This window comes from Aythya fuligula, chromosome 4 (genome assembly GCF_009819795.1).
Source record: "Aythya fuligula isolate bAytFul2 chromosome 4, bAytFul2.pri, whole genome shotgun sequence".
NCBI classification, from domain to species: domain Eukaryota; kingdom Metazoa; phylum Chordata; class Aves; order Anseriformes; family Anatidae; genus Aythya; species Aythya fuligula.
This window is the reverse complement of record NC_045562.1, coordinates 933,520-959,885: the sequence shown is the minus strand read 5'-3', so window position 1 is coordinate 959,885 and position 26,366 is coordinate 933,520. Positions and strand designations below refer to the sequence as shown.

Sequence of the window (26,366 nt, the reverse complement as noted above, 5' to 3'; positions counted from 1 at the left end):
CTTTTTGGTGTTTTTTTTGGTGATGGTGGTGGTGGCTTGTTTGTTTGTTTTTGTTTGATTTTTTTTTAAATACTGAAGCCTTTGGCCTGGATACTGTGAATTAATCCCATCTGCATCTAAGTCTATTGCATGCATATTCCTTTATGTCAGCCTTTGTACCCAGGTAATGTTCACAGAAATAAAGCAACTTTTTTGATTAGAGTGCACTGATGCCAGTTTGTCTTCTCAGCTGTTACCAGCTTGCTAACACCAGTAATTAATTTGTCTTTAAATGACTTCATTGTCACATGTATTTTTACAAATAATACAAATTATTTTTACTCATAATTTTGAGATTGCAGTATAGCAATGTGAAACAAAAACAAACAAACAAAAACAAACAAGCAAAAAAAAAACAAAACTTGGATTTGTGTATCACTTCTCCAAAGAATTAGAAGAGTTTTGTACCTTCTGGGTTTGTACTGTCCTGCCTGCAAGGAATGCCAATAGTGTATATTTTATGTATATTGGTATACCAGTATACCAAATTTACAGAATGGGAGTGAAGGATTTGGAAGTGAACTGTAGGCTAAGTATCTTAAGATTCACATTTTATAATTTGGGCAGAGATAACTAAGAAGAAAAAAATGTGCATGGTGGTTACATTGAGCTGATGAAATCAACCTAAGCCCAGCTGGAAGAAGTGTTTTCCGTCTTTGCTGTCAAAAGCTCTCTAAGGGAGAAGTCAAAACCCATTGCTTAGCCCAGTGTAGCTGTCTGGTAAATACATTGCTTTCTGTTGGACTTCCAAACTATAATATGTCTGAAACAACAAACACAGATGTTACCTATGTCTGTGTTGCAAGCAAAAGCCCTGTCTTTTTTTCTGCATGCCTACTCTCCATAGACTAAGAATGTATTCTTGGAAGACATGATGTAATCCTTAAAATGTGCCTAAAATTTGTGTCCAAAGTCTACATGTTAACATATATAGACTGCACATAAGTAATTTTGTTACAGTGATTATGCCAGTACCTCTGCCCACACTAAATCTGTCTTCCCCAACAGTAATCTTAATAATCACCTCATTGTATCATACATAGGTACCATCTTTTTTGGTATAAACTTCAGAGATGCATCCTCCTTGCAGCATCTTGTAGCCTTTACACTGCAAGATACAGTCTTTCCAGGATAATTGTTGGCTCCTGCCTCTCTCCTTTTTCTTCTCTTTATTTACTTCATTTGTTGTGTCTGGAGCAAGTTCTTAATGCCTTGCTCCTGTTAACTCTCTTCAGCTTCTCCATTTCCCCACTTGTTTGATGCCTTTTTTCCTGAAATGACTTTTTTTTTTTTTGAGCAAAAAATAGCTCTTAAGATTAGCTCTTAAGCTCTTATTTTCTTATATTTCTGTGTTGAAAGTGTACAAAATACTTGTTTCAGGTTCGATTCACATAAAGGTTTCTGGTGTCAGCTTCTGGAAGAAGGAAAAACCAAGTGTCTTGGAAAGAGCAAAGGTAGAAAATACCCTCCGATGGATTCTGAGGTAAACCATTATACTCATTGGCATTATACAGGGATTTAGCCATAAGTGAGACACCACAAAGGCAAAATCATAAGAAAGGAAAGAAGACAAAATCAAGTAGCCATTAATTATTTGACTACCTTTCCCTATAAATGAGGCCTTTAAGGTAGTTGTGGAGAGCACCATTTTTTTTAGTTCTTTATATCAAATGTGAAGAATTTAAGTTCTTGTTTGTGTTTGGGTTTTTGGTGTGGGGTTTTTTGATTGTTTGTTTTTGTTTGTTTGTTTGTTTGTTTTTGTGGTGGTATTTTGTTTTGTTTAAGAAAAAAAATAAAAACGAATTTTGAAATTTGGCACCTGTTTGAAAAATGAACTTCAGTAAATTCAAAGTAGCTGTACCAGCTTCAGAGCAATTCTTAATTTACATGTCTATCTGAGAGCAGATCAGATCCTTTGCTTTGACACCAGTGTTTGTTATGGACACCTTTTGTTTCTTGAAATTATCTGTTAAAGTTCAGATTATAATTGATAAGCTTTAACTTGTATGCAGTAGATATCATAAAAAAATATATGAATTGCATAGGAGAAAGTAAAGTTTTGACACAGGTAAAAGAAACTTTGAAACTAAGAATTCACAGCAATTACAGTACAGCATTTTATTAAATAAAAATATCTGCTTTTATATCCATCAGTGCAGGGCTTTTCTGTCAACCTACTACAGAGATCACAATGTGGAACTGTCAAAACTCCTACACAAATTGGGACAACCTCTGCCATCGTGGCTGAGACAGGAACTACAGAAAGTAAGATAGCATTGAAAAAAAGTCTTTTTAAAATCTCTTCCACACTTCAGTCATCCTACCTAAAGTCTCCAGTAGCTACCAGAAAGTCTTGTAAAATATACCTCTGCAAAAAAAACTAAAAGATAGAAATTATTTCCATATGCTGGCGTGTGGATTGTGAAAATTCATGTGTTTCTTAGACCTCTGGTGGGCCAGATCTTTCTCATTAACATTTCTGGGCCTGTGGACTTGTGGACTACTGTGCACATATGTGGAAGTTAATTGCAGCTGATATAAGCTTCAGAGATACATGACCTGTCCAATTTCACTGTAAATATTTACATTTTTATATATCAGTTTAAAAGTATTGTGTCTCCTGTAGGTTTTGTAGTTCATTGTTAGACTGATGACAGTTTTTCTTTGCATTTGATTATTGTGTCTTGCATAAAATAAGAAAATTTAATGTAGCATAAAATGCCAAGTGTACTTCTGCCATTGGAATCAGCTTGCTAATACCTGAAGTATATACTAATAAGGGTGAGAAGTACAGCCATCATACACGATTTAGGTGTGCACAGCAACAAAACACATGGAGCAAAATCTGGAATCCACAGGCAAAAGCAGTGTAAGCAAAAGAAAAAAAAATACATTTCCTATGATTATAGCCTGTAGTAACAAACCCTTATAATGCGATAAGGGCCTTTGTCCATAATTGCTGCCTAATTTTTGCACTGACTGCAGCGGCAAAATACAGAATGTAGCCTGTATCTGAACAGAAATTTATTTGGTAATGTAAAACACAAATGTTGCAATAAAATCCTTATGAGCAGTATTATATTTCAACAACTGTGAGCCAAACTGAAGCAGTGCAATAACTGCCTTCACGCCTGGCTTCTATGAGCAGCCAAATCCAGATACATGTACATTGCTGTGAATCAGGAATGTAGCCACTCAAATGAAAACTGGTAAAGAGCAGAAACAGATCCATACTTAGATTGCCTTAATTTGCACCACTATTTTTCCTTAATTTATTTGCTTTTCAATCTATGCTGTGTGCATTCCAAGAACCCTCAACCTGATCAAAACTGTAGCATCGTGCAGTGACCTTCAGTTTGTCGGCTGCAAAAATCTGTCTGTTTTCCAGATGAAAATATTTGGTATTAAATTTTAGAAATAAGCTTTAGGGAAGAAAAACAAAAACAAAAACAAAAACAAAAACACGGGTCATGGTAGAAAATTGGGCTCTAATAATGAAAAACCACAAATATCCAGCCTTACGTTTTTGGTACATTTCAGTAGCACATCTCATAATATCAGTTTAAGTATGAGATAAACTCTAATAGTACTTAAAAGTTGAGGAAGAAGACTGTTCAAAATTTCAGCTGAATATGGCCTTACTGTTTCTCCACTGAACTTTGGCTCTGAATGTTTCTAAAGGCATGAAGGGGTAGTGAATACAGAAGATAGCTACGGTACTAAATGCAATGCTTTTTACAGTAGATATGTACTATTATCATAATTTGTTTTAGGATGACTAGATAAAAACATGCATCAGGTGGTGGAAAAACTTCCTATGTCTCAGTGCTGTTTTACAACATTTATGTAATCTCATAATTTAACTTTCAAGTTAATAGAATGAAAAGCAGTCTGTTACTCCCTAAATAGAAAACATATGTTGAGATCCTTACTGTACCTCTAGCTGGTAAACTTTATTATTTATTGATTTTGTGTATGTAATACTTGGTTTTGATAGGCCTGTAAAGCAAAATTCTAGACCAATTTGCTGTATATAACAATATTCTTTATGCAGCACATTTTTGCTAAGGGAATATGCATGATTAATGAGGAGGACCTACTAGAGTAGACATTTTTAAAATGAATATCTTTATTATTTATTAGAGAGAATGAAAATTTACATTTCATTTTAGATATTCACTGTCATACAGATTTGGCCCAAAAGCTGACATGTCTTAAAACACTCTTATTTGATAAAAGAAACACTCTGAATTCTGAATATCTGTAAATGCAAATTCTCTGCATGCTATGGACAGCTCTTTAAGCATTTATATGGATTTGTTACAAGTAAATTGACTAACTGGAGAAAATACTTGGGTTTTTCATCCTGGCATGACTGATTTTACCATTTATATAACCTGATCAAACATTTAAAATAGAAGAAAAATGTATAATAGAAGAAAATTGGAAAAATTTTAGAACTATAAAATGCCTGAGATCTTCACAAATTGAGTGCTTCCTACGTGCTGGAGAAGTGAGCTTCAGCCACTTTCATAGTTCAGACTTTGTTTTCAGGAGCTTCATTTCTGTCTTTCTCTGGGAAACCAAGGCCCCAGCAGAACTGGGACAGTAAGTCCCACATGCACAGCCGTGCCTTGGGTGGACTAGGCTTGGTTTGGCAGCCACACATAAAGGTTGTGCTCTGGCAAGAAGTGCCTTGGTGGCTCTCAAGTCCTGGTGGAGGAGCTGTTGTACCCTCCTAGTGCCCTTCCTAAGATTGAAACAAAATTAATGAGTCCCTAGGCAAATCGTCAATGGATTCCTCTGCTAACTTCACCTGGATCAATACTGTGAACAAAGTAACTTGACCTTTTGGCCCTGGAACTGTGTATCCAAAAAGGGCGTGATCCTGGATGTGAGTTAAGTCAGAGCTCCTACTGAGATGCAGCTGCTAAGCATTAGCATCTCCAGAAGAGGTGCTGGAGGGGCAGCTGCTGGTAGGCTAGGTGGGCTAGGCTCAGGCTCCCGAGCAGCAGAGAAGTAAAGGCAAACGGCTAGTGGTCTTTGCAGTTCTGAGTCTGTCATACTGGGTTATTACTGGTTTATACAAAGAAGATATGAAGCCATGCTATTTTCCTCCAGAACTATTCTATGTAAAGATGTTCTTACATTTAACAGGAAGCTTTAAAAAGCAGAATAACTTTTAATGTGCAGTCAACTTGGTGAAGAATGAAGTCTGAGCAAAGCATGCAGACAAGCTACATGTGTTACCCCCCAGATAACAGGATGCAGTACAGCTGAGTAAGCAAGTCATACAACATGAATTTGCCTGGCAAAGTTTGCCTCTCTGTTTACAACTTCCCTACAATCAGTATTTGATTTTCAGAAATAAACTATCATTATTAACACTTCTAAAAAACAGTGATTTATCACAACAAATTTATACTTGCTAGTCAAAGTCAGGTGTTTTAATGTGGTTGGTAACACAGCTATGGTTTTTGTTTCCATGGTTGATAACTGCATAAGCAATTCATTTAAGAAATGTTTGATTATGTGAGTTTCACATTTATTTTCATAAATACAATTCTGAAATTTGATTTCCTCAAATATCTGTGCCATTACAAATCAGTGTGTGAGTATGAGTAGAAAGTGACCATTAGGGGGTGTAAACATGGAGTCTGATATGAATTCACTTAACTATTTGAACAAACATTCCTGAAGTACTGTGATATCTTCCCAGTTCTACTTGTGCAGAAAGAATTAGTTTCAATGATTTGCAGACTATCTTGTACAAAATATCCTTTTTCATTGCTTAAAGATGTGAAACTTCCTCAGGAAGAAATTAATTAGATATTTCAGTGTTTATAGATGTAATACTCTTGTCATTCACATTGAATGAAAATTGCTGGAAACATTTTTCTCATTTTTTTTTAATAAAAATAGATATTATTCTGATAGTGGCATGATATCTGAAGTGCAACAATAAACTCTGATAAGAAAATGTACTGATGTGTGGAAGTGATTTTTCTTTTTATAAAAGTTGTCCTTTTCCAGGTTTGTTAGCAGCTTGACACTGAGCTACAACACAAGCCAGGAGCATGGGAGCACCATGAAATGTTTTCACAAATGAAAAATATTGCTTATTCTCTCTGTGAGTGAATGTTACTGCTTTATGCAGCTGCTCATTTTCCTGCTTTTGCTACTCTCTTACTTTTTTACTTCTTGTGCCAGAAATTTCTAATGTGCTATAGAAACATGTCCAGAGCTTGGCTATTTTTAAGAGAACAAGCAGACTTTATTCAAATTATTTGCCTTGGGGATTCACTAGTTGTGCCAATGCATCAGCCTACACAGACATGAAAGAACTTTTTTTAAGGAGAAATGTCTAAATGATGGTACAAATGTCCAAAGGAAATTTTGCTGTTATCAGTGAAATCAGAACAGAAAACTGCAGTATCTAGCTGGGCAAAAGCCGATTAATATCTTCATATAGGTGTAGAGAATACAAGCCCTATGTTAACAAAATATTGTTTTCATTACAGAGAAATGAGGCAGAATATACATTCAGAAGTCTAAGCTTCTTTTCTGATACCGGTCTCTATAATCTCTAAGAGTAACAGAAATGGAATAGTAAAGAAATAACAGAAAGGTACAAAGCAAACAGAAACTATCTTTGCTACAAATAACACCTGGCTGACCTCTGGATACAGTTTATCTGCTTTTATTTAATATTTATTTTCAGTTCTTCCAACCCAAACCTCTCTAAGGCAAAGGATGCCTTCTTTTGTCTCTGGGGACCAGGAGGATGAAGAAAGCATAATAGTCAGCATCAAAGGACAAAGCACAGGAACAGGAAAGGAATTAACAGGTGAAACCAAGGGCTAAGGAAACCTGAATAGAGGAGGAATTTAGACAAATTAAGGGTGATTGATCTGAAAAGCATATTGTGAGTCTGATTATTCTCCAGTCTGCTTTCTGTCAAGTAACTTTTCTGTCTTTTTTAATAGTTATTTTCTTTCTTCAGTTCCCTTCTTCTGTTCTGATCCTCTCATTGTCTAGAGAAATTGAGACAGAAAAGGCTTATATACTTTTAATTGCTCAGCTACCTACGTACCTAGGAGACCTGTCAGTCTAGTAGTACAAGGTCACTACCAGATCTCTTCCAAAAGGTAGGAGTCTTTCCTAACAGATGTGGCCTAGTTCAGCCATAATGTAGGGGCTTCCCATAGCCTTTATTATTCAGATCAGGGAAACAGACTGTTTACCCTTAAAGAAACCTAGTAGTCTGTCTCCTCCATTGTCTCATCAAGAATGTCTCTGCTATTAAGTCTCCTGGTAAAGCTCAATTTACTCTGGTACAATAAATAAATAAATAAATGTGTGTCTAAATGTTTATACAAACACAGTACGTGTATTTCAGCTATCAACTGCATTCTGGAAGGAAAACATCATGACCTAAAGGCAGGAGCCACTGCTGTCACGCTCTTGACAGAGTGGAGATAAGTTTCTGTACACAAACGGTTCAAGGTGAGAGCAGCCGAGGCTCACACGGCACCGGCAGGACTGTTGGAAGTGGTAGGGCTGCATAGGTTCGTCTCCGTACTTTTGTACAGCCCTAGCAGTTATCCCATGGTACCGCCGGACAACCACGCACTCGAGCTGGTGGTGTTTCCACACCCTGGCGCACAACTGAGGCCAAGCAACCCGGCAGCCCCAGCCCTCAACCAACTTCTATTCGCCTGCCAGAACCGGCCTGACATCATTTCTTCCGTTATTTCCCAAGTGATTGCCAGACTGGAAGCGTTTTAAACCCGCCATTCCCGCTTCCCTGCTTCCACGTTCGCTGTGAGCAGGCACCGCCCTCCTGTGGGCGCTTCCTCGCGGAGGGCAGGCAGAGGGACAGAGGGACGGCCCGGAGCCGCCCCCCGCCCCGCCTCTTCCTCTGCCTCTTCCTCTGCCTGGTGCGGCGCGGGCGGCAGCCGACCGTTGGTGAGCGCGTGGGGCGGCGGTTGGGCCTCGTGCCCCCCGTGAGGGCGGCGGGTCCAGGGTGAGGGGCGCCTGAGGGGAGAATGGCGGTGGCGGAGGGGGGGGGTGGGGGTGCGCTCCATGTCTCCATGGGGGCTGCCGCCCGTGGCTGTCCCCCTTCCTAGGCATGGCAGAGCAGCTCCTTGCTAATTGGCAAAGCTCCTACCAGCGCGTTGGTAGCAGTCGTTGACTGTAGCGAGGAACACGGCGAGCCTGGCGGAGGGGCGCGGCGCGGTGCGTTGGCGGTCCTTTGACTTGTTGGGTTTTCCCTTAAGTGGTCGGAACTTGGGCTTTAAACGAGTCTTTCTACCTTTTTATTCATTTATTTATTTATTTTAAAGGTTTCTTTATCAGCCCGGAGGCCGGAAGTGCAGAGACGCCATTGAAGTTCCTCTCCCCGCCGAAAAGCCACGTGGCCGGGTATGTGCTTCCATAAGCTCTTGGAAGGGAGGTTTTGAGCAAAAATAATACCCTCATACCACTTTGCAGTTTAATCACTATACAAAAACTAGCAGAGTTTCGACTGATCAGCACTGAAATCGAGGTATAGGCTTGATTTTTATTTACTTCGATTTTGATTTATTCTGTTCGTTTGTTTGTTTTTTTAAGCCATACTTGACTCGTGTGTGGATGCTCATCTTTTACTGACAGAAAAACATAACCAAGAGCAAAAGTGTGCATTACTATCTGTGCAAGGGGCATATCTTTAATGATCAGCACATTGCTAATTTAGTGAAGTGAGTGCTTAGAGTGATCTGGAATTGCTGGAGCAGGGAGAGGTGTCTAGATGATTTTAGTAGTTTTGTTTCAGAGCAGCTTACAACTCCTAGGAAGGCATTGTACTGTTCAGTAATGTTCTCTGTCTTGTGTGTTTTCAGTAGCAATATTAAATTGCCTCAAATTTAAATTGCCTCTAATTGCCTTTACAGGGGAAAAACATTCTGGAGTTGTGATGACAGAAGATGGGGCTAAATTCAACGTGTATTTTTGGAGTAGTTGTGACTAGAATTTCAAACTTTTACTTAAGGGTGGATGTGTCTGAGCTTCTAGAATTAATGCTCTTTGCAAGCAGTAGTATTTCTGGTTGTCAAACAGAGCAAGCAAATCCTACTTCTGGGCTAGGTCTTAACTTCACTTCAGACATAAATGAGCTTTTCTAATTAAGGTGAAACCTACAGCCTAGACGTTCTGCAGTCTCTCTCTGCTCTTTACAAAAAGCACAGAGGACCTGGGATCTAGCTGAATGTGCTTGAAATTAGCCTTGACTCTTGCAGCTCTGTCTCAAACACTGTTCACAGTGTTTCGTATTTAGCAACGTAGACCTGCCTGTCCCTGTGGCAAACGCATCTCTTTCTGATTGTCGGGTGCCCAAACAGACTGGAATGCATGGGCCACAAAAGAAAACACATGGAGGAACAGGAAATTGCTTGACAAAAGCTGCTAGCATAACAAGCAAGCGCGCAGGCATGTTGGTCAGGTTAACTTATGTTCACCTACCCTTATGGGGGTGCACAGCCACTGAGGACCCCTGCTGAAGGGCAGTACCATGTGTGGGCAGGAGGAAAATGGTAGTACAGCACCTGCTAACCACGAGATAGCAGAGTTCTCCCCGCCTGGTAAGAGCAGTCTTGACCAATGGTATATACACATGGTTACTGTGTGTGCTTTCTGGTCTATCAAGAATATGCATGGCGATGAACTGGCTATATGCCATTACCCTGGAAACCGGATGGGAAAAAACACAAGGGAACACTATAACAGACAGTACTTTTGCAAGACATTAGGGACCCTCCACACCAGATCACTGAAGACAGCAGATCAACGGAATGCTATGGTGGTGACCATCTCTTGCAATCTGTAAGATCCCTTTGCTTATATTTCCATACTTTTTCTATTCATTTTTTCTTAACTCCCGCTTCTCTTTTGATCCACATATAAAAGTAATCTGGTAGGCAACATTTGACCTTGTTTATGTCTTAATCTCACTGTGGGTGAATCACAAACTACCCTATGAGCAATCGGAACAGGACAGCTTTGTCCACAAATTACATTAACCTTATCCCAACTATGTTCTTTTTCTGTGCTGCCTTCCAAAATTTGTCTGCTCCTGCCTTAGGGCCATCTTTAAATTTTAAGCTATTACAATCTCTCAGTTGTTCAGTGGCTATGCTGTCACATGGCTGACCGTACTGCGGTATTTTTAAATCTGATGATGTGCACCTTTTGATGGCTGCTTTTCTGCTGCTAAATAAACTGCCTTAGAAAGGTCTCAAGGAGTATACGTGTAGTCCAAAAGACAAAGGTAAGTTTGGGAAGTCTAGAAAATGCATGTGAACATCCACAGTCTTAATTTCAATATATGCTATTGTGATGCATTCAAATGTATTAATGAGTCAATAAAAAGACGTTGAGTTTCACTGAAAGTGTTGCTTCTTCCTTACAAGTGTACTGATAACAAAGACTAGACTTGCCCACGAACTTGGGAATCACTGATGCATGTCTAAACATGCTTGTGTGGATACACATCTTGGTAGCTGGGCCTTGTATTTGCAGCTCTGTATGGTTTCAGGCCAAAGTAGTGACTGACTGATTCTGTCTGGGAAACATTCCACAGGCCACATGGTCTTAATCAGACATTACTGCTGCAGGGGAGGACAAGTATTTTGAACATAACCAATAGCTCAGTTCTAGTTGTTGAGGGATGTTTTACCTAATGTGGTTTAAAGAATGGGACAAGATCAAGCTTTCACTTCTGAAATGTGTAAGCAAACTTAGTTGTAGATAATAGCAGTTCTCTGCTGGTTAGAACTTCCTGTGGAATATCTTTGTTAGTAAGGAAATCCTTTGCAAATCATTCCAAACTGAAAAATTGAAGTGGATGGCTCTGAAAGAATGGAAATGATGGGGGGGGGGGGGGGGGGGGGGGGGAAGACATCAAGCTAGAACTGAGATCAGGTAGGCACTGCAGTAAATCTAGTGTAGTTGACTGAGGGAGTAATAAAATCCTATTTGAAGTGGATGTGAGGGGAGTTGCAGATTTAAATTACAATGTGGATTAGATCTCAGGAAATGATTTAGTGAAGTTTTGGAATAGGAAAGTCTGGTAGGAAGACCAGGGAGCTGTCATCATAGGAAATTTTTTTTAGTGCTGCCATTGATGACAAAATAAAGCTGAATGTATGTTCTGTGTGGAGCTATAAGTGTTACTACACCTGTTTAATTGGTGGTGTGTGGTTACTTCCCTTTCAAGCAGCTCCGCATACAACCCTATCATATAATGTTTCCTATGTAGGATTCCAAATCTGTGACTGCCAGATCTGGTAGCTGATAATCACGAGCACGTACTGTGAATTTCCTCTTCTCTGAAAGTGGACTTCTGCAGTAACGAGTGCTTTCCTAAAAGAAGCTAGCCAAGCTGTTCTACAAGGGCAGTTATTTGGTTATCTTGAACAAGAAAATGCTAGGTTGCTGGTGGCCAAGAGAGGGCTGCAGCTATGCCCAGAACGAGGTGAGGGCAGCAAGGTGCTACAACCCCAGGTGCAGTTGGGATGGCTGGTCTGTCAGGGACCCATCATGTGAAGTGGTTTGCTCAGGTTTTGAGGTCTGTTTTCTGTGACTGGCTTTGATTCCATGGAAAAAGCCAGATGTAGGCAAACAAAATAGGAAGAAGCAGGAGTAGGGTTGGAGATCAGTTACTCCAGGGATGTGAAAGGCATTAAACAGTATTAATAAAGAGTACAAAATGTAAGAAAATAGCATGAAGGTCTGCAGAGAAGCATTTTCTTTCAAGTTTGCTGAAGTGCTAAGTTTAGGCCTTCTGGTGGCAGCCTTTAGCTATGGCATGCTTGTGGCTGTCTGTGTGTTATCCCACAGCCCTTGAATGTTCATATCTCCTCTTACCAGGCAATAGCTGCCTTTTTTTGATCAATATTTCATCAGTTTCGGTGTATAATAAGTTGTTTTTTAATTAGTTGCCCTTTGAAAACCAATCTCTCTGGCTCCTGTAACTGAGGATCCTTTTGCATCAGTGCTTGTAAGTCACAGGAGGGCCATGCAGCTCTCCTGTCAGTTCCCTGTGGGAGCCAAATCACTGGTATTTCCACCTGAGTCTCATCATCGGGGGAAGTAGCTTTAAGATTCTTGGGAACGGGTTGTGGCAGGCAGGACACAGGCTGAAGTAACAAGCCTGATGGCTTCACCTGGCCTCCAGGTCAGATATGTGAACATCTAGTTTGGAGCTCCTTTGCTGTATGTTTAGGATTTACACAGTGGGTTTCAATCAAGGGAGGATTTTTTTTTTTTCAGGGTTATGGTCAAATAGAAGAGTTTGAACTCTGATGTTTATTGCAAATATCTCTTGTGAGAGCTCTTAGAGAGATTATGTAGCCTTTCCAGTGGTAGAAACTTTCTACAAGCATGCAGTCCCCTGCACAGACGGTAGTTAAAATCTGTTTTCTTCATTACTGAAGTAATGACAGAGGTATTCTTAGGTGAAGCAGCTTTTTCGTTTCTCTGTGGTTTAGGATGGCTTGTTTTTCAGGATTTCTCTTAAAATTTAATTCCCAGACAACTGTTTTTCTATTTTTCCCATCCATTCATCTTGCATTTTAGCTCTTACCTTCATAGATGCTACTTACTTTTCTGCACCCAGCTCCACCTGCAGTTACATCCAGCAGTTCACACCTCTCCACCTTGTACCCAACCCGGTCTTTTTCCTTTGCAAAGGTAAATACAAGCTTCTTTTTGAATTTGTTCATCCTTGCTTTGTTACATTTGCAGGAAATTGCGATCAGCTTCTGTTTTCTATGGAAAATAAATGGAATAGGACGTGCTGCATGTGAGAAGGTACATAGTTTGGATGGGGTAGGTCTGAAGTCTTCATACCTTAGCTAACTGCATGTGCTGTTATGTTACTCAGCACAAAAAAAAATCCAACTTTTTTGTTACCACTAGCTTACTGATTTCATGCAGAGTTTCTTGTTCTCCTATCTGCTACATCAGCCTAATTGTTTTAGCCTTCTAATATATGGTAAATGATGTTCTGTAATTGCAAATCTGAAATCGTAACAGCATTATTTTTTTTTTTACTATAAATATTGTAGCACTTGAAAGTATGAAAGTCCTGTTCTAACACCAAAAAAGGATAGAGAGTATTTATTCAGGACTGACTTCTTGTTAAATATAAGTCTTTATGGTGCTGTAGTTATTTTTTTTCCAGAAATAAGACAGCTGAGGTTGTAGATATTTTGTATATAATGCCCAGAAAATGGGATCTTGTTTTATCTGTGGTTCAGTGCTTACACATACCATGCCTATACTTTAGAGAGTTGTTGAAGGTCAGAATGTATTTTAAATGAGTTTGTGTGTCAGTGCCAGTAATGCTTCCCTGTTCTTTGATTCTGATGTTTCGTCTCTGGAAGATAGACCAAAACTTAGGAAGTTAAGAGGGACTACGTTTAACTATAGATCTTCAATATTGTGGAAACTAGATAAATTACACACTGTTTAAGATGGTCATGTAATCCAGTAATAGAAGTGACAAGTGTTTTCTTAATTTATGCTACTGTAAGCAATGTGATCAGCCTGCTTTAACAACAAAACCTCCACAACCATGTATGAACTAAAAAGTTAAACAAAGGGGAGTGCAGCAAGGGTCAACAAATTCTTAAATGTTCTTAATAGTGTAGGCTAGACTTGTTCATGACAGCCTAACCAAGCACTAGGAATTCCATGGTATAGGACAAACTTTCATCCCTAAGAAAACGTCCTCAGGCTTAGGTGCTTTTTCAGTATTTTCAAGAGCAGCCTTCTTCATTTATGAAAACTGACACACAGTTTACCCAGCTGATGTCCCTGCAGCATCTGCTTGTACATTATGTATAGAAGTTCTAGTCAGTGTGGCAGCTTTTATTGCATGCGTTTATGTCGTCAGGCTCAGTGAACAAAAATGAGAATGGCATAACATAAAGACAATTTCACTTTCTTTAGAAACTAAAAAAGGCATGCTGTTTGCATGGAAACTGTAGTGCAACATTTTAAATTCTAATTATTAAAGCATTCTATTAAAAGATAAAAACTAATGAACTACAGTACTAAATCTAAATGTTTACTCCATTTAGTATGTAATTTCTTCTCCGTATTGTACTTCTGTCGTGCAACTCTTAAAATGATTTCCCCTGTACATCACACATGTATTGCACTATGTAGTCTATTTCACCACAAGTCTCAAAATAATGGGTCTTTTATCAGTGGTTCTGAAGTTGACTAGCAATCTTTCACATAGGTCTACCAGTAGGTGATCATAGTACTACAATTTTATGGTAGGTTTTTAAATAATATACTTCACACTAATCCAATAGTGCAGAATTAGAGAAAACTAAAATCTAAAAGCACCTCATGTATACTATTTTAGCACCAGTTCCAACAAGACATTTAAGCTAGTTGAAGACTAAATTTGAGGTCGGAGAGAAATTGAGGGCTAAGTATGCACTCACTTGCACTAGCATTGTCACTTTTTGTATGCAAATCAAGTTGTCTTGGATATTGTTACAACAGCAGAGACATAGAAGCAAACAGAAATAAATGAATGCCCACTTACAACACAAATACAAACATCCTACTTAGTTCACAAAAGGCCACAATACTGTCACAGCTTGAGTGACTGGGGAAAGGAAACACAGGAGAACAGTAACTGGTAGTCACAGTTTGTACCACACATCTGCCATGTTTGTCTCACTGGGGTATTTCATGGCCCACAGCTTTCATTTCGTCATGTTAAGAAGGTTGTTTGTTAAAAATGTACTATGCAGAGTACACTTAGAGGCAGTTCAGTTGGCCTTAGAGCTTACAGATTTAGTATGGACTTTCATGGTTCACTGTTGACTGGAGTTAGTCTCAGGCTAACTGTCTGAAAGACTGATCCCAATTAGTGTTGCACTAAAATGGTAATTGCTTCCTCTGTTCTCTGTGATAATACTAGATTGGACATTAGGAAGAATTTTTGCACAGAGAAGGCAGTCAGGTATTGGGTGGGGCTGCCCAGGGAAGTCGGGGAGTGCCCATCCCTGGAGGTATTTAAGAGCCATGTGGACGTGGAATGAAGGGAAGTGGTTTGGTGGTGGGACTCAGTAGGTCAGGCTGGTGGTTGGAGCTGATGGTCTCAAAGGTCTCGTCCAACCCAAATGATCCTGTGATTTTAAGTTTAATGAGGCGGCCATTTCTGAAAAGATAGTAAGTTGTTTAATTTTTGTGTTGACATTACAGTCACTTTTTATTGGTGCATTTTTATAATAAACCATTAAGGTTTTCTTAGCCTGAGGAAAGTATTTGTGAAAGGAATTAACACAGGGAATCAAGATACATAAATACTTTATAAGTCACTGAAAACTGTAGCTCATAGATATTGCTAAATGATATTTAGAATATAAGAGGGCATTAGAGAACATATGACAACTAGTTCTTCATGTAGTATCATAAATTACTATTGACTAATTTGAGCAGTTACTGGATAAAAGATTAAAAGAGACTTTTGAGGTTACTGATTTCAGATAATTCACACTTTTCCTATGAGACTGATCTGAAAGAGTATTGCACCTAAACATGAGAATGTTGTCAAAGTATTACACAAATTACTGTATTGTACAAACTACTGTTTCTACAAACTACCGTAGAAAACAGTAGTTTAAGACTTCATAGACCTTTTAAGATAGGCATTGTCTGAACACCTCCTTGATCTCACTCTTATAACTGTGGAGGGAAGCTTTGCAGGGAAACTACCTTCCAGCATACTACCTGCTTCACTTGGGAATGTGCTTTATGAACTAAGCTGTAATAATGTTTATCAGGCTAGCTGGGCATCTGACTATTGACACTTACTTTCCTTCTAACACTTAATACATAAAATTACTTACCAAGAATCACCCTGTTCATGGTCTCATCAGCTAATGAAACATGAGTCCAAACCAGAAAGCTGAGTATAAGATCATAGGAATAATAAGAAACCAGTCAAGAACTGATGAAACAAACTAGACTGAAAATGAACTCTGAGATGTGTAATTAGTTCCAGAAAATCTTGGAGCATAAGTAGCTCGGAGCTTCCCATGAACAGTGAGTCTGAAAGGGACCTCTCCAGCTGGCCTGCTCCAACATTATTCTAAGCTGGAGGTCACTTTTCCACTTATCATAGGTGCATGGTAACTTGTTCATGCAATATAAACTTCCTCAAAACAGAAGGATTTTGTTTGCATAGTAGTCCCTGACTGGAAAGGTTGTGTGTATACAGCTTGGATGTAACAAAAACAGAAACACCACGTGAATCAGGAAAATGTGTGTTTCCACCCACTGTGGGCCCCAGCTGTGTGCACTCTGCTGTTCAAGCTGTCCTGCCTCAAACCTTGTTAATCCAGTTTGGTTTTGATTAAGGACATTCATAGTTTGGTCACGCTTTTTATCCAGGGGACAAAAGATGAAACTTTGGTGTAGACACCTGGAGAATCTTTCACTCCGCAGCCATAGCCCCAAGAGGTCACACCAAACACGACCCAGCTTTCCCCTGGGCGTTCGCACATCAGCGGTCCCCCGCTGTCTCCTTGACAGCTGTCGACACGTTTCTGTTCCTGGACGTTTCCAGCACAGAGCATTCTTCCCGTGAATCTCCTTTTATAACGCTCTTCACATACCCTCTTGGGAAGTAAGGGGATGGCAGCTTGTTGTAAGGTTCTTGAATAAGCCCTTCCTGAAAAGAGGACTCAAGTTACTGTCTCAGTATGATGCTTTGTCTCAGAAACATAAATAGCATTGGATCCAATTTATGCTGTCAATCCTTTTCACTGTTTCAGCATTAAGTGTACTGAAAAATAATAATAAGTATTGAAAAAAAATTGTGCGTTGCATACAAGATTGTAAATATAGAAAGACACTTTTTTTAAAAAAAAGCTCAGAGTTTAAGATGTAGCTTTACACCTCATGTAAATCTCACTGGCTTCTGCCAAGGTTTGAATTTATTGTGTTACAAACACACTTTTTGTGACTTTTAGAATATATGCTTTAAAACTTCAATGGGGCTTTTTTTTTTTTTTTTTTTTCTCTCTAGCTTGCACCTTTTTTTCCGTTGGAAACATGGGAAACGAAAGCTAGTGGAAAGTTGTTTGTTTTTTTTTTTTTTCCTAAGGTAAAATCCTACTGGTTGTGACTTAAGTATGACTCACATAGTGAGATGAAATTTCAGCTGAAGCACTGCAATTATGTAATTTCTTACCATAATTAGAGGCAATTACTGCAATGGCTAATGTTTTCTTAAATAGATGCCCTAACTAAACAATGCTGCAGAACTTTCAGTGAATTGTGTAAAATGCTAAGTAATGAATTAAAAATGGTACGCCCCTCTGACTATTACCCTCTTTTGATAGTCCAGGCGGGCAGTGACAACATTGAAGAGAGAAGCCTGAAGGCTATCAAACAAGACTTTAGGGGGCTGGGTCGGTTAGTGGATGGAGCAGGAGTGCAGGTGGTGTTTTCATCCATCCCTATGGTGGCAGGGAGGGGTACAGAGAGGACACGGAAAGCCCACCTGATAAACACGTGGCTCCGGGGCTGGTGCCAACGCAGAAATCTTGTTTTTTTTCGACCATGGGGCACTTTACTCAGCACCTGGCCTGATGGCCTCAGACGGGTCCCTATCTTTTATGGGAAAAAGGATCCTGGGCCAGGAGCTGGCAGGGCTCATTGAGAGGGCTTTAAACTAGGTAGGAAGGGGGATGGGGCTAAAGCAAGGATTGTTGGGGCTGTGCCAGGGGGAACAATGGCAAGGCTGGAGGATAAGGTAATGGCCCAGCTGAAGTGCATCTACACCAATGCACGCAGCATGGGTAACAAACAGGAGGAGCTGGAAGCCATCGTGCAGCACGCAGGCTACGACTTGGTTGCCATCACGGAGACGTGGTGGGACCAGTCTCATGACTGGAGTGCTGCAATGCCTGGCTATAAGCTCTTCAGAAGGGACAGGCAGCACAGAAGGGGTGGTGGTGTGGCTCTCTATATTAGAGAGTCTTTCGAGGTTGTAGAACTCGAGGTTGGGAATGACAAGGTCGAGTCCCTTTGGGTTAGGATCAGCAGGGACAACAAGGCTAGTGTCCTGGTCGGGGTCTGCTATAGACCGCCGAACCAGGATGAGGAGACAGATGAGGAGTTCTACAGGCAGCTGACAGAAGTTGCGAAATCGTCAGCTCTTGTACTCTACTCCTGTACTTCAACTTCCCTGACATACCCTGGAAGCACAACACAGCCCTGAGAAAGCAGTCTAGGAGGTTTCTGGAGAGTGTGGAAGATAGCTTCCTGACGCAGCTGGTTAGTGAGCCTACCAGGGGTGGCACCCCGCTAGACCTTCTCTTCACAAACAGAGAAGGACTGGTGGAGGATGTGATTGTCGGGAGCTGTCTTGGGCAGAGTGACCAAGAAATGGTGGAGTTCACTATTCTTGGTGAGGCCAGGAAGGGGACCAGTAAAACCGCTGTATTGGACTTTCGGAGGGCTGACTTTGAGCTGCTCAGGACAGTAGTTGGTAGAGTCCCTTGGGAGGCGGTTCTGAAGGGCAGAGGAGTCCAGGAAGGCTGGGCGCTCTTCAAGAGGGAAATCTTAATGGCGCAGGAGCGGTCTGTCCCCACGTGCCCAAAGACGAGCCAGCGGGGAAGAAGACCAGCCTGGCTCAACAGAGAATTGTGGCTTGAGCTTAGGAGAAAAAAGAGGGTTTATAATCTTTGGAAAAGTGGGCAGGCCACTAGGGAGGACTTTAAGGATGTAGCAAGGCTGTGCAGGGACAAAATTAGGAAGGCCAAAGCTCATCTGGAGCTCAATCTGGCTACTGCCGTTAAAGATAACAAAAAATGTTTTTATAAATACATCAACACAAAAAGGAGGACTAAGGAGAATCTCCATCCTTTACTGGATGCGGGGGGAAACTTAGTTACAAGAGATGAGGAAAAGGCGGAGGTGCTCAATGCCTTCTTCGCCTCAGTCTTTAGCAGCAATACCAGTTGTTCTCTGGATACCCAGTACCCTGAGCTGGTGGAAGGGGATGGGGAGCAGGATGTGGCCCTCACTATCCATGAAGAACTGGTTGGTGACCTGCTACAGCATTTGGATGTGCACAAGTCGATGGGGCCAGATGGGATCCACCCAAGGGTAGTGAGTGAACTGGCAGAGGAGCTGGCCAAGCCGCTTACCATCATTTATCAGCAGTCCTGGCTATTGGGGGAGGTCCCAGTTGACTGGCGGCTAGCAAACCTGACGCCCATCTACAAGAAGGGCCGGAGGGCAGACCCGGGAAACTACAGGCCTGTCAGTTTGACCTCAGTGCCAGGAAAGCTCATGGAGCAGATCCTCCTGAGAGTCATCATGCGGCACTTGCAGGGCAAGCAGGTGATCAGGCCCAGTCAGCATGGGTTTATGAAAGGCAGGTCCTGCTTGACGAACCTGATCTTCTTCTATGACAAAGTGACGCGCTGGGTGGACGAGGGAAAGGCTGTGGATGTGGTCTACCTTGACTTCAGCAAGGCTTTTGACACCGTTTCCCACAGCATTCTCCTCAAGAAACTGGCTGCTCTTGGCTTGGACTGGCGCACGCTTCGTTGGGTTAGAAACTGGCTGGATAGCCGGGCCCAAAGAGTCGTGGTGAATGGAGTCAAATCCAGTTGGAGGCCAGTCACTAGTGGCGTCCCCCAGGGCTCAGTGCTGGGGCCGGTCCTCTTTAATATCTTCATCAAGGATCTGGACGAGGGCATCGAGTGCACCCTCAGTAAGATTGCAGATGACACCAAGCTAGGTGCGTGTGTCGATCTGCTTGAGGGTAGGAAGGCTCTGCAGGAGGATCTGGATAGGCTGCACCGATGGGCTGAGGTCAACTGCATGAAGTTCAACAAGGCCAAGTGCCGGGTCCTCCACCTGGGATGCAATAACCCCAAGCAGAGCTACAGGCTGGGAGATGAGTGGTTGGAGAGCTGCCAGGCAGAGAAGGACCTGGGAGTGATGGTGGATAGTCAGCTGAATATGAGCCAGCAGTGTGCTCAGGTGGCCAAGAAAGCCAATGGCATCCTGGCTTGCATAAGAAACAGTGTGACCAGCAGGGCTAGGGAGGTGATCGTCCCCCTGTACTCAGCTCTGGTGAGGCCGCACCTCGAGTACTGTGTTCAGTTTTGGGCCCCTCGCTACAAGAAGGACATGGAGGTGCTTGAGCGGGTCCAGAGAAGGGCGATGAAGCTGGTGAGGGGCCTGGAGAACAAGTCCTATGAGGAGCGGCTGAGGGAACTGGGCTTGTTCAGCCTGGAGAAAAGGAGGCTCAGGGGCGACCTTATCGCTCTCTACAGATACCTTAAAGGAGGCTGTAGCATGGTGGGGGTTGGCCTGTTCTCCCATGTGCCTGGTGACAGGACGAGGGGGAATGGGCTAAAGTTGCGCCAGGGGAGTTTTAGGTTGGATGTTAGGAAGAACTTCTTTACTGAAAGGGTTGTTGGACACTGGAACAGGCTGCCCAGGGAAGTGGTGGAGTCACCATCCCTGGAAGTCTTTAAAAGACGTTTAGATGTAGAGCTTAGGGATATGGTTTAGTGGGGATTGTTAGCGTTAGGTAGAGGTTGGACTCGACGATCTTGAGGTCTCTTCCAACCTAGAAATTCTGTGATTCTGTGATTCTGTGATTCTTAGAAAAGAAAAACAAAAAAGGAAAGAAAAAAAAAAAAAAAAAACAGACCTACAAGTTTATCTCCTTGTGGTACACTGACCTAGACAGCTGTCCATACAGTTTGATGCATAGAAAGAGGAAGAACTGATACTTGGCCTTGCCTCTGCCAGTTCAAGTGAATCAGTGGAACAAAGCAGCAAGTGTGGTTGCTCTCTTGCACCGTATTCAACCTCACAAAAACATGACAGTGAAGTGTGTTTATTAACTTGTAAAATATTTTAAGGAGAAAGACCCTTGAAGAATAATAGTCCTGTATTGACCTAAAAAATGACTAGCTAGTTTATTCCAGAAACCTGGATTGCAGGTTGTATTGAGGCTCTCAAGATTTGGCAAGATCTTTTCTCATATAAATCCAGCTCCTGATTAAAAATGTCAATGGTAACAAGAGAGGCTAAAAATGTTACTTGAAATTCTACTATGTATTTATTTTCTATCCATGCCTCCATCGAAGCAGAGTAATTTAGATAGCCTTTCTCAAGTATCTCTTGTACTCACCTAAAAACCCTAAATATATTAGAGCTGCTAGTTACGTTTGGGGAAGGGGGAGGTGATATGCTGTTATTCAGGGTGTGCCAGGCAGCAAATAAGCCTTTCCTTCATGCTTGTCGATCTTAATGAGGCCATTATACCAACTGGTTTGTATGACATGGTTAATCACCACTTCTCAAGCACAAACTAAATTCACTAAACAAAGCGTTGTCCTTCCTGTTTCAGGACCAGGAGAGAAAATATTTCTGTATATAAAAAGAGTAAAATTGTTACTTTTTGCATTTCCTCACTTCAAGTGTTCAATTTCCTTTTTTTCAGTTAGCAGCCTCAGGTAGCAAGATCAGAGGGTGGAAATCATTAAAACACTTTTACCTGTGTCACCCCATCCTGTGATGTAACATCTAGGAGCAGTTTTCTGTGGTCTCTCTCTCCATAAGGGCAGGCAGGCAGGTAAGACATGGGTACTGAATCTGGCACACTGTTCCTCCGGGCCCTGTAGCCTCACCAGTGCAATGTCATAGTCGCTGCTGTCAGGCCTGTACTCTTTATGTATCACAATCTGTTGGACTCCGATTTCTTCCTCGTACTCTTCTGGTACCAGCGTATGATAATCTCCCACTCGCACGGCGTAGTTCCGAGTGTTATTGCCATACCTGAGATTGAGATTAAAGCAAACAGGGCTTGCTCATGCAAAGTCAGATTTGATCAGTGTCTTTATTCCTCACATATAGCAATACCAACATTGTTGTGTTTTTTCTTACAAGCAATACTGTTAAGTATTACTTACTATACTATATTACTTGAAGTTCAAGTGTCTCCTAAAGAGTACCTTCTAACTTTTCCTGGCATTCCAGATTAGCTGATGTTCCTTTCTGTATGTTTACATATGCGCAGTTTCTTACAGCCATTCGCTTTGACTGGCACTTAACTTCAAAGGTGCAACCAAAGTGTGTGTTATAAATGTATTTAGTAAGGGTAACACAAACTGCCAGTGATTCTAACAAAAAGTTGAGTACTTAACATCATTGTAATGCCCTAAATAATTACTGAAATGAAAACAGTATTCAAGCTAGCTTTGTAGGTTGGCTGTGAAAAATCTTGAGGAAGGAAAATGCTCTTTTAATTCTAGAGACAGATAACCTGATAAAAACATCTTTGGTTAACTAAAGGTATGTTAAGGAAAATGAAGTCTGTGTGAATTATGAACACCTATTCTCAAAGTGACAGAAAGCCTTTAAGTCAGATTTGTTATTATGACCCCAATCTATTCAGCATTTAAGACTAAATGGTAAATACTTTAGCGGTGATTACTGTGGCTGAAATAACATTTTTTTATGCATGCCTTTGGAGATTTTGAATTACAGGGCACACAGATCTTCTCAGGAAAATGCAAACAAGGGAGTAGTGTTTAGTGTATTTATTTATTTTAAAATCTGACTAAGCTTGCCCAAATATTTTTGCTTTGACTTCTCCCATTCCCATATAGCCTTCAATGGGAAATTTGTAGTACATGTGCAGGAAGTAGCCCACAATGTTCAGTCACCTCCTAAACTGCACTTTTTTTAATACCTTCTGGCAATCTGTTGATCTCCATAGCGTACTAAAACTTGCTTGAGGAATAGTGGGCAAAGCAGGAACATTAGAGTGCTTCTGAACAACATACCATGGAATATTTCTTCTAATTGCAAGTTGCATCCATGGCTACCTGCAGAGCTTTCTTTTCAATTCTGCATGTCTCCCTCAGGTCTTGTATGAGCATAATTTCACTTCTAGGCTTGTAAGAAAAGAAGGCTGCAGGCAACGACCAAACATTTATTCATCTGAAGATGACTTGTGTAGGAAAAATTGAGTCACTTGTCTGCCACAAAAAAACTTGCCAAGTCATCCTTTGTAGTATGTGTGAAGCACTCACTCTTTAGATATACTGAATTTTCTGGTTGGAAATCAAAACTGTATAGCAGCTGGAAGTGAAGAGTTGTGACTGATGCAGAATTTTTAATGTTTACAGAAGTGTTGAACAAGTATCCATGTTGATTTTAGTCTCAGAGGGAGAATGAGAAAAAAATGAGTTGTGTATTCAACCAACCACATTGTTTATTTCCTACCTGAAAAAAAATACGTCAAATGATTTGTGTTTCAGTAAGTTTACTATAAAGATATATAAGAACAAAAGCTCTGTATGTATCACACTGCTAATAATCTTTCTATTTTGACCACAAAAGTCCTACCATTTTATAATTTATCACTCCTTCAGTTTTCAGTAGGTATTTCCATTAAGAAATCAGAGCATGAATAAGACATTAGAAAAGGCAAAAGCTTGGATTCTGACTCCAGCTCCTTGAAATTTCTAGAAGTATTTTTTTGTAAGCTTCTTTAACCAAAATCAAACAAAAAACACTTGAATGTATCTCACTCTCATGCATTAGATCTCACTTTCTCATTTCTAGATTAGTCTGTCTCTTGTTTTTTTGGTTGGTTGGTTGGTTATTTTTTCATTTTAAAAGCTCACTAAGACCTCACAGTTAGTTCTTTTCCTGATAGAATACATGGTGCAATTCCATGGGAGCAGAATTAGCACCCAATACATTGTTTTTACTTTTTTCTGCTCTTAAGGATTTTTTTCAGAGTAATAAAGATTGATAGGTCTTAACTAGTTTCTGGAGTCATATGTATGGTCATATTTGTCCATCTGAAGTATGACGTCAGTGAAATCCTAAATTCTGCATCCCTACAGATAATCTGTCAAAATCCTTGCCATCTGCCACCTGCCAGGAATTTCTGCTCTGAAACTGGTGAATCCCCTGTTGGGTCCCTGTTACCACATCTATTACACCAGAAAAGGCTAATCACATTGTACTTTGCTGAGACAGTATGCTCTTCTCAGTCTACCCTTACAGTATCATTACTCTTAGCTATTATGTGGGAGCCAGGAAAAGTATAATCTGGCACTGGATTGAAAACACTTTTTTTTTTTTTTTTTTTAATAGCAGTGCTGTGATCTATTCTGTAACCTTGGGTGAGTTTCATCATGTTCTCTTTTCCTTTTGCCAACTATGTGGCTTTCCTTTATAAAGGAGAAAGCTGTGCATTTTCATTAAGTTAAAATATTATGTAGTATAGGCATTACTTCACACAGCTTTTTTTCTAGTGTTATTTCTGTGAAAGTGGATTTTTTGTAACTTGTGCGTCTTTACAGTAAAATGCCTTGGATATTGCTGTGTCAGTTTGTACTGAATAGGTTCTCTATATTTGCTCATTGTTACTTCTGGAAATTTTGAGAAACTATTATTCAAAGTTTTATTTAACATGTTTACATATGAATACACTTGAAAAGCAAGTTTTCCTGGCCCATGAGAAATACTTTTCAGTAATGCTTTAGCATTCCAAGTTAGAAACTTTCATATAGAAAAGTAAAAATTAGGGGGGAAATACTATTTCTCTAGTTATGCTTTGGACTCTGTATTGGTTGCTTTGGCCATCTTTTTTTCATGGCAGTTCCTGTAATGTGCTCACTTCTTTGACCGAAGACATATCACTATGATATACATGTACAAGGCAGTTTGAATACACTGTGAAAACTGAACTGACAGACACCAGTAGTTCATTTTCTTATGTAAGCTGATGAATGCATTGGTCCTCTGTGAAACTTGGGTAGCAGGGGAATAAAGCACTCACCTGCAGAATTGACAGCACAGCTCTGTGCCCCCCTCCAAAGTGGATGAGGGCAGTGTGAGACAGGAAGCTGAATGCTCAGGGTGCACAGTGTATTGGGGAGCAAGCTCTCTGGGCTGATTACCAGGGCTTTAAATTAGGTTTGACGGGGGAAGGGAGGGGAGCTAAAAGTGACAGAGAAGGGCTGGGGTAAGTTGTCACTGCTGTCACTGTTGAAGATAGTACGGAAAAACCTCTGAGTTGACCCATAGGATCGTCCGAGGGCTCCTCAGAGAAAGTAATGATCCTGGTACCCCGTCCGGAATCTTCTTGCATCCCTCCAGAGGTAACTGTGCCTGCTGCTTCCCTAATGTGCCTGTATACCAATGTGCGGAGCATGGGAAATAAACAGGATGAGCTCAAGATCTGTGTTCAGTTGCAGGGCCACAATCTCGTTGCAATCACAGAAATGTGGGACAGCTTGCACGACTGGAACACTGTCATGGAGGGCATCTTCCCTATGAGGAAAGGCTGAAAGACCTGGCTCTGTTCAGCCTGGAGAAGAGAAGACTGAGAGGGGATCTCATCTATGTGTATAAATACCTGAGGTGTGGGAGACAGGCGAATTTGGCCAACCTCTTTTCAGTGGCTTGCGAGGACAGGACAAGTGGTAATGGCCACAAGATAGAGCACAGGAAGTTCTGCACCAACATGCGAAAGAACTTCTTCACGGTGAGGGTGACAGAGCACTGGGACAGGCTGCCCAGGGAGGTTGTGGAGTCTCCTTCTCTGGAGATATTCGAGGCCTGTCTGGACGCCTACCTGGGCAGCCTGCTGTAAGGAACCTGCGTTGGCAGGGGGGTTGGACCCGATGATCTTTTGAGGTCCCTTCCAACCCCTACAATTCTGTGATTCTGTGATTAAGCAGTCTTCGTTCACTGTTACGAAATCTGTTTGCAGAACGGAAGTGATGAACGGCATCTAAGTGTGTAATAGCACTGGGGTGGATTATGCAGTCGACTGAGTGTCACTCCTTGCACAGGGTGAGATTACAAACACCCTCAGCTGGTGCGTTAGCCAACTTTGTAGGATCTATTTCCCTAGAGTAAATTACAAAAAGGAAGCTGGCACAGAAATACTTCCCTTACTGTTGCAGTAAAATGGCTTTGTATTATTTTCCCTTCAAATATTCTAACTTAAATGTAAAACCCCCACTTAGTATAGGAGGTGGAAGAGTTATGGGTTTGTTATTGACATCTCCTTCAGTTATATTTTTCCACTAAAATTTCATAACTGTGTGATGACATTCCATTTAAGCATCTAAATGATAGAACTAAGCCCAATAAAATAAGTAAAATTATGGGTTTCTTTGCCAATTAACAGTACTAAATGGTTTGATAATATTTGCTAGTCATTGTTTATAACAATGTTAGTTGCCATTAAAAGCTAT

The 26,366-nt window shown here is 40.9% G+C and overlaps 2 protein-coding genes, 1 long non-coding RNA gene and 1 other non-coding gene across 11 annotated transcripts in view; 3 read left to right on the top strand and 1 right to left on the bottom strand.

Moving 5' to 3' along the window:
- Positions 1-6,023, top strand: part of LOC116488502 (bifunctional heparan sulfate N-deacetylase/N-sulfotransferase 3) — an 80,415-nt gene extending 74,392 nt beyond the window's left edge. For all 5 annotated transcript variants that reach the window (XM_032186095.1, XM_032186094.1, XM_032186096.1 and 2 more), the window contains 2 exons: positions 1,420-1,522; positions 2,194-6,023. In XM_032186095.1, the coding sequence (XP_032041986.1) occupies positions 1,420-1,522; positions 2,194-2,313 (223 nt within the window). In that variant the 3' untranslated portion in view covers positions 2,314-6,023. The remainder of the gene's footprint in view (positions 1-1,419; positions 1,523-2,193) is intronic.
- Positions 6,024-7,968: 1,945 nt separating this feature from the next.
- Positions 7,969-10,650, top strand: LOC116488506. The gene is made up of 3 exons (XR_004253195.1): positions 7,969-8,007; positions 8,385-8,463; positions 8,973-10,650. It is a non-coding gene; the product is annotated as an uncharacterized LOC116488506 (long non-coding RNA).
- LOC116489305 lies at positions 8,121-8,251 on the top strand. Its single transcript, XR_004253268.1, has one exon. It is a non-coding gene; the product is annotated as a small nucleolar RNA SNORA24 (small nucleolar RNA).
- Positions 10,651-10,979: 329 nt separating the features above from the next.
- The window catches only part of PRSS12 (serine protease 12), a 40,397-nt gene continuing 25,010 nt past the window's right edge, over positions 10,980-26,366 (bottom strand). For 2 of the 4 annotated variants that reach the window (XM_032186098.1, XM_032186100.1), the window contains exons 12-13: positions 21,638-21,918; positions 13,936-16,777 (exon numbers count right to left, since the gene is read on the bottom strand). In XM_032186098.1, coding sequence (XP_032041989.1) covers positions 16,470-16,777; positions 21,638-21,918 — 589 coding nt within the window. In that variant the 3' untranslated portion in view covers positions 13,936-16,469. Of the gene's footprint in view, positions 12,847-13,935; positions 16,778-21,637; positions 21,919-26,366 lie in introns of those variants that run through there. The other 2 variants (XR_004253193.1, XR_004253192.1) reach the window with 2 other exon arrangements.